This window comes from Lonchura striata, chromosome 7 (assembly GCF_050655825.1).
Source record: "Lonchura striata isolate lonStrDom1 chromosome 7, ASM5065582v1, whole genome shotgun sequence".
NCBI classification, from domain to species: Eukaryota; Metazoa; Chordata; class Aves; order Passeriformes; family Estrildidae; genus Lonchura; species Lonchura striata.
In genome coordinates, this window is record NC_140709.1 from 22,845,322 (window position 1) to 22,853,665 (window position 8,344).

At 42.8% G+C, this 8,344-nt stretch overlaps 1 protein-coding gene across 1 annotated transcript in view; it reads right to left on the minus strand.

The window, feature by feature from the left end:
- Positions 1–8,344, minus strand: part of PDE11A (phosphodiesterase 11A) — a 107,717-nt gene extending 99,373 nt beyond the window's left edge. Inside the window, exon 1 of the mRNA XM_077785065.2 lies at positions 7,517–8,344. Coding sequence (XP_077641191.1) covers positions 7,517–8,329 — 813 coding nt within the window. The 5' untranslated portion in view covers positions 8,330–8,344. The remainder of the gene's footprint in view (positions 1–7,516) is intronic.

Here is an 8,344-nt window from a genome sequence, read left to right on the forward strand (position 1 = left end):
ATTACATTGTGAATAAACAGGAAACAAAACCCAAGCAATAAACTGCTAAAGGAGATAAGGGGAAACCTTGTAGACAAGAAACTCACATACAAAACACAAGTAATAAAGCAATCTCTGACAAGACTTCCATGTAGGGACTGCTGCAGCTATTCCTGTCATCTCCCCCAAAATACCTAAACCCCAGAGACAAAGGCAGCAGGAGAACAAACTAGTACCAGGCAGCAGCATTGCAAACCTAATTCTCCCAAATAAATAAGCACAGCCCAGTTATATTGTGACTATTTATACAGTGCCAGCATCCTATATTTCTTATAGGAAAAAAATTACTACAACAGATAGGACACATGAAACAGTTCAGCCAACTCTTATTTCTTTACTCCCAAAACAATTCTTATAAAAGGAGACAACATTGATCATCACAAGTTTTTAAGTTAAAGATTTAAAACTAAGATAATGTATAGTCTGAATTTATAAAGTAGCTTACTTTGTAAAAACAGAAAAGGTGTTCATTTGCAACAATGCCATATAAAACCTTTTTGGTGTTTTTTTCACCCATGTATGTCAGGAGTTTGGGGCTTTGTTTAGTTTGATTGGTGGGAGTGTCTCATATGACTTACGAGCCCTCTTTCTGACTATTGTTTCAGTTATTAGTTTGACAATGGACTTTAGTAATATTGCATGTTTTTCTAATTATGACTTGCACAAAATTAAAGTGAAAAAATTAATATAATAGTCTTAAACAGGAAGAAAAGACTTTATAAGCACTAGCAAGTCTGCAAACATGAGTGCCTAACTAATAAGCATAATTACAGCTCATGCTTCATAGTCTGAACTGATCAGCAGTAGGGGTCAGAAAATATTCCTTTGTAGGACATTAAGTTAGATCAATCACATAAGGATTTTGTTTTCTTCCTTCAAAACAAACTCCAGAGAGATGACCAATAGCACAACAGTGAGTCAAGCTGTGGCCTTACGTACAGCAGATTCTGTGCACTTCCAGTCTGATTGTATCACTATTAAATAAATTGTTTACAAAGAAAAATATTTTCCCTTTAATTTTCAATATTTAGAGATGACATCTGTGGTGGTTCTCCCTCCCCTCCTGTACCAGCCCTGACTGATGTCCCACTGGGCACCAGCTATAACCATGCCCATGTTCCCAGGGCTGACCTCCTAAATATTAATGATTCTTTATACAAGACACATGGCTTTAGAAAGCTAATACTGTCTGAGCAAGGAAACCAACAAGACTCCTGGGTGTATCAACAGAAATCTGTGTATGGGTTTAAACCCAGCACCTGCTGGAGATTACTCAGGTGGGCAACACAGTTTCAAGTGTTCCAGCAGCAGTCTCATTGTGACAAAGGAGCAGCGTTTGTTATTGACAAAGCAGCACTCGTTTTGAAGTGTGCACTCTAGAGACATGAAGCTCCGACTGCACGGTGTTACTGTTGCCCTGTTAACACATAACTCCCGAGCCATTACTTTCATTTATTTTTCATAGTTTGCCAATAGGGTTATTTTAGAAAAGTAAAACAAATTAACTTGCATAAATTTGTTATTCTATAGAAAAGCTATGCAATAGCATACAACTGTAAATAACCAAAATGAAATATCCATTTGTTTTGAAAAATTGAAAGGCAATCAAGCAGAACATACCAAAATCATTTACAACACAAAACTATAGCTTTACTCAGTCTTGTGTTTGTAACAGAACCTCAAATAAAATCTGAAGGGCCAAATCCTGCAGTTTTTTCTCCTTGGCACTGACCTGCTTTCATAAAATATATCTGCTACTTTCTCATGAGGAACTATAGGGCACAGAATGTCACCAGTTTCATACCTGTTCTACAAAGACATTTTAGAATGTCTGAGACAAAAAAATCGGTACTCTTCAGATGGATGGATTGGCTGAGCAACAAACCAGTTAATGTCTATCAGCTTATCAAAGAGAAAACCACCCCAGCTCTCCAAAAAGTTTTTCCTGCCAAAGCTCTGCAGGGCCAGCAGCCCAGGGACCTGCTGCAGGAGTGAGAGCTGGGGATTAGTTCAGGGACTTGTGACAAAGAAGCCCCACCTGGGCACCCTGAGCACAGCCACTGCTGGCCCACCTACTGCTCATCCCAAGTATCTCAGCAGCAGGTCCACAGAGCACACCTGGGGCAGCAGGCAGCTGGGGAGATGCAGGGAGGAATGACAGCAGCCCTAGGGGCCAGGCCACTGCCTGCCTGGGGGAGAGGCAGCCTCACTGCTCACACAAGCTGGAGGGAAGGTGGGACTCCTCACCACGCCCGAGGGCTGCCGCCAGCAGTGTTCGCTGCCCTGCACAGCCCTGTCTGTCCTGGGCATCCACAGAGCAGCACCGGGACATGAAACAACTGAGCCTTTCCTCTGGACAAGTGTCCCTCTACGTGTCCTGGTGTCAGCCACGAGATCCTGCCCCTGGCAGGCATCTTCAGAGAGTCATGGTGGACCTGGGAAGGTCTTAGGATGTCGAACACGTCGGTCAGAAACTGCTCCTGGAGAAGAAGACTTATGGAATGAGGGAGGTGACAGGAGGTGAAGAGACATCCTCAGCTACTGCCCTGAGGGCTCTCTGCCTTTCCTTTCCACGACCTGCCTCCTGTAGAAAGATCCCTCCCTCCCAGGCCAGCACCACTGTGACATGAAGCATGAAGGGCACGTTCACAGCCAGTGGGCTCAGACACAGGGATAATTTCAACACCTCTTCACCAATTTACGGACTTGTACTTAAAATCTCAAATTTTCCTAAACTTTGCATGATGGGCATGAGCGTCCTTTTGTGCAAAGCACATCAGAGCATCTTAGTCTTTACTGTTGCAGTTATTTCCTGCCTTTCCCATGGTAGTTCCTAGTCATATCTAATGTACAGCAAAGAAAATCTGTTTTTTTCTTCTTTTCTGTATTATATAGAAATTTTTAAAACCACCGTGTATTCTGTTTGCCAGGTCTTACGATTTTTGCTCTCTTAAGAGCAACCTTTCTCCTTGTTAAGAGTCAACACTGAAATTCATAGAGTTGTTGATGCCACTGTCCAATGCTGCTGAGTAGAACTACGTGCTGCCCACTTTCAGAGCTGAACCTCCCAGGGTTTTAGCTCTTTAACTGCTCTCTGAAACTGGGAGAGCTCTGCTGTTCATACTCCTTATGACAAGCAGCTACCCCGTGTAAGGTCTCCTTGACCTTCAGCACCACAGGCAGCCCCCGGGGCCCCTGCCAGGCTCGAGCTCTGCGTCTCTGAGCAGCAGCTCTGCCATGCTGGCCTGGCACAGCGGAGACGCTCAGAGCTCACCAGGAGGGCCTGGAAAAGACAACCCCCATGCCTGGACCTAGGTATTGAAGGATGTTTGAAACTTGTTGTGAAGAGTTGTGTGTGCATTAACTGTGTTACGTTTGGCCTCAGCTTGAAAGAGGTAACAGGAAAGTCCCATACAAAGAGAGCTCAATTTGTGTTTTACTTTCCTTATTTCAGTTGCGGTAATGTGCTTATATGTTCTTTTTGAGGACTTGAGCTACATTGAAAAATAATTGGTCATATTTTATGGCACTTTCTCTAACTTACAAAACTCTTATCTTAGCGTGACTCCATTTAATATTTCTCTATGCTACATGCATTAAAACATCCATCTGGTAAGCCATTTTTGTCTTATGTCTTTTAAAGCTACTTTTAAAATTCCGAAGTTAACATAAGATGTGCAGAAACTTGATTCTGCTGACAATGGAAAATGGCAGAACACATATTTCACCACTTTCTGATATATGCTTACTATTCTAGAGGGTAATATTTTTTTCCACTAGTTAGAAGGTAGAGAGGTAAATTTGGTATACTATTAAATTGTTTCCTAATTTTTGCACAGCTAATGGTATAACAATAACCAAACATTACTTGTAATTTTAAATGTTTATTATTTAAATACTGCTCTAAGAGATGGAACAACATTTAAATTATCATTAATTTCAGCTAAACATCATGGATATCCTGTAAGAAGAATGGATGACATGAAAAAATCCACAGCTTCAAATGGGAAAAAACCTTAAATTTGAAAATAGCTTCCAAGAACTACAGGTAATGGTCTCTGTCTGTGTACTTAAAATGGGCTTAGTAGTCTTCATATATGATGATGAAAGCTACACCTATTCTCTGTCAAAAGGAGCCTCAATGGACATTTAGGCCTTAAATTTACTTGCCAGTAAGATCTGATTCTTCTTCCAATGTGTGTGCTCAAGATATAGTTAATTATTCCCATATGAAAAAGGAGTCAGAAATACTTCCCAAAATTTACATATGGGAGCATCCAAGGCCTTATTTTAGAACTTAAAGTGACTGAAAGTTTGATTTACAATTCAACTGGATTAATTTCAGGAGAAGCAGTTTTAGACTGGCGTCAAAATTAAAATGAAAGTATCTAATTGCTTTCCTTTTCTCAAATTCTCTGTACTGCTAACACTTGCATATCAGTTGCAGCTAAAATTATAAACTCACTTTCATTAAATGACTTTGCAATGCAATAAAAAAGCTTTTAATGCCATGAATGAAATTGTGCAACTTTTGAATCAGTTATGTAATATTCATCTGAACCTTTCCATAATTATTTGTTGAATTCTCTATTGCTGCGAGCCTCCAAAAGTTTATTCAGTCAAAGCTGAACTTCATAAACTAAACTGCTGTGAGATCTTATATGGTCATTGTTTAGTATTAAAAGAAGTTATTATTATACAATCCTCAATATGTGATATTAATTCCAAACCTTGTATCTATGTATGTTTATTGAATTAAGAAAGATTGTTCACATGAGCAGATTATGAAAGTCCCATTTAACAGTAACAATCACCTGGACTGTGGAAAAGCCCCATCTAATAATTTTTTGTTGTATTTTTTTATTTTTAGAAGAATAAATGTGTAATTGAAATAGTATGCTGTCTCTGATAATGACACACCAGTCATTTACAAATACTTCCTGAAACAATCAGTCTGATGGGCACAGGGGACTGCCTGCATGGAACACATTACAAGACATGACAGCATTTAATTGTAATGTTGATTGCACTGAAGTTCCATTAATGTCAGTCATAGCTGACAGTACAAGCAGGCAACCCAATTTGTACTCAGTGGTAGAATTCCAAATGGTATTTGACCAGGCTGAGAAAATAGAGATGGCTGAATAACAATAAATTGCCCAGTACAGTAAACTAACTAATTGATGATATAGAAAAATGTTTACCTAATTTAAATGTTTGTTAATTAAAAAAAAAACCAAGCAAAATAAGTTTAAATTAATCTAGAAGTTCCTCTGACCTTGTGTAAGGCCTTTTCTTGCCAAACAGCATCAGTGTAGAAACCCTCTTCAATGGTCAAAAAAATGGTGCTCTTCTGTCACCCCTTTCCTTCAGCTCCACCTGACAAGAGTTCCTGGTGCTGCTGGTTTTTTTATGTGACAGTTGATTAAACACTTTCATCATCAGGGGCAGAAAATAATATTATCATATTTATTAATTTTTAAAGTGCTCCATTGTGAGCACTACAACAATCTGAAATGGAACAGCTGTCTCCTCTTCACACACAGCTACCTGGGCTTCCATAGATCTCTTTATACCATTCAATTAGAAATGTCTCCTTTTGATGATGTACATTGGATGTATATCCTTGCCAAATAAGAGAATATAAACTGTACTAACTCTGAAATATAACTGAAAGCAGGGCCCTGTTTTATTATCCAGCAAAACTTTCATTACAGTTGGAAGGTCTGAACTTTCATTTGCACTTAAAGCAAATTGAAGTAGCTCCATTGAAAGTTGGAAGTTGCATTTGATGTAATTACAGGATGGACTTGGATTAGAACTTGCCCATCTACTGCAACTAATGTACTTAGGGCTTAAAGATACAATGAATTGTATTATTTATGATATTTAAATTGATTTTGAATAAGAGCCAGACAAAAGTGTAACACAAATAGCACCGGGAATGGCAACTAGATGGATTGCTTTTCACTTTTCTCTGTGGATGAAACAGAAAATAAACTGTTCAAAGAAGCTGGGCTGTTTTACAAGGAAGTGAACACAAAGTGAACAAATACTGAAGGAAAAATTTAAAAATAAAACTATATACGTCCCTAGGACTAGAAAACAATGCCCTTTCAGTGGCATTCTCACATCCAAAAAAAGAGTGTCTGGAGCTATCCAGAGTTTAGAAGGAGGGATCAAGTTCCTTCCTAGCCAAACTCAGATATCCTGTATCTGTTTAGCAAGCTGGGACTATTGAGAGCATAGTGCTTCACCTACAACATCAGCTGCTCTGGGAATTGTGTAGTTGTACAAGTGAAAGTAACAAAATCAGATTACAAGAAAAAGTGTGTTAATGCAGAAAAGGGAAAAAATAAAGGAAGAAAGCCAGTTGAATTTTTTTTCAAAGGTGATCCAACACTCATTTTAGTCTAAGCCTTTTTACTATTCCCTTTAAAATGTGTGGGTTGGGAACTTCTGTCAGTCTGGATCTGTGTGGTTCCTAGAATTTTTCAAATATTGCTTGACAAATAAATAAATATTCAGCCCCAAATGCATATACACTGGTCCTTCTTCTGTATTTAAAATCCAAGAACAACCAAATCTTATTTTTCAAATTTTTTCCTTGTAGTCTGCTGCAAAGCATCATCAGTTTTTTAAATCTTTATTCTTTTTGTTATTACTGTAGGTTAAAATAAGACACTGGACAATGTTTACTACTAAGATTCTTTGAGATATACATCTCCCACCTTTCTCAAGTGTACCAAGATCCTAACTGAGAAAACGTGTCACTTTGTGGTTCTTCATTTTGTCAAGAACCTTCAATTGCTGATAGTGTCTTACACAAATAAACACTAGAAACAGACCCCCCCGAAAGAGAGGTAAATTTCAAGCTAGGAAACTGAAGGCTCTGCTCTACATTGACACATTCGGGCAAAGGCTCTTCTGTCCCTGCTGAAGCCAGGGGTCGATGTCTGCCTTGAAGCCAGAATTACATTTTCACAATTCACACTGAAGCCTCTAAAGAAGTAAAAGGTGGGAATAGTCTATGCTGGAGAATAACAAGACACTGGCTAGATCACTACTAGGAATGTGTTTGAAAACACATACCATGTGGGCTGAGTGGGCATATGCAAAGGTGAAAATATATGCTCTTTTAAAAGCAATGAGATTTTTTTTTCAGCAGCGGAGAGCCAGGGAACACTGAGACAGAAATTTAAGAACACCATCATTGGGACTGTCACGAGCATTTTTTTAAAAACTTTTCTTCAGCCGTTTCCAAAACATGCCTTAGAAACACACGAAGCGCGTATGGCTCCTGAGAAATCCAGACCACTGCTGTGCCACTGTAGGGCCCCATCGGCCACCCAGGCGGGGTTTCCCCTCCCGCTTTCCCCGGCGTCCCCCGGCCCTCGCCCCGCGCCCCCGGCGGCGCTCCCGGCCGGGCCGCCCCGGGCGGGCAGGGCCGGGCCACCGGGGGCTGCCCGGCTCCTACCTGGTAGGCATCGGGAATGTTGACCGTCTCTCCGTGCTCCGCCACGTAGCCGATGATGCCCTTGCCCCAGGGCACCTGCACCTCGTTGCTGTCCTCGGTGGAGCCGCAGGGCAGCAGAGGGGTGCCGGCGTGCACGTCGAAGAACTTGGACACCAGGGTCTTCTTGCCGGCGGAGGTCCCCTCGACGAGGAAGAGGGATCCCCGGTCCGCGTCCACCATGAGGCAGACGAAGATGAGGATCTTGTAGCTGAGGCTGGTGAGGTCCAGGTCATTGGAGATGTCCTTGACCAGTTCCAGGAAGAACTGGCGCTCGTTGTGCTCCTTGAGGTAGCGCTTGTAGTCGAGGGCGGTGGGGGGGTACTGGGGCAGGCTGACGCGGGACTCCAGCAGGGCGCTGAGGATGTGTGCGGTGGTGGGGGGCAAGGAGCTGGCCTTCCGCAGCAGCGCCCGCCGCCGCACGCTGCTCAGCGGCTCCTGCGCCCGGGCGTGCACATGCTCGTCGTAGGTGAGGTTGACGTGGATAGCTTTGGAGCGGGCGAAGCTCTTCCGCAGCTCCTTCTGGGACGCTCGGCGCTGCAGCCCCCCGGGGCCGGGGCCGGGGCCGCCGGGGCCGCCCGCGCTCCCCCAGCTGCCGCCGGGGCCGTCGCTGCTCCGCCGCTCCTCCGGAGGGCCGCCAGCGGGAGCGGCGGGGGCGGCAGGCGCTTTAGGGAGTGAGCTCTTCCTCTGCAGCCACTTCTCCACCAGCTCCGGGTGCCTCTCTAGGAAACTTTCCACCGCCGCCACGTCGAGGCCGGCATCGCCGGCGGCTGCCATGGTGCCGGCGGCGGG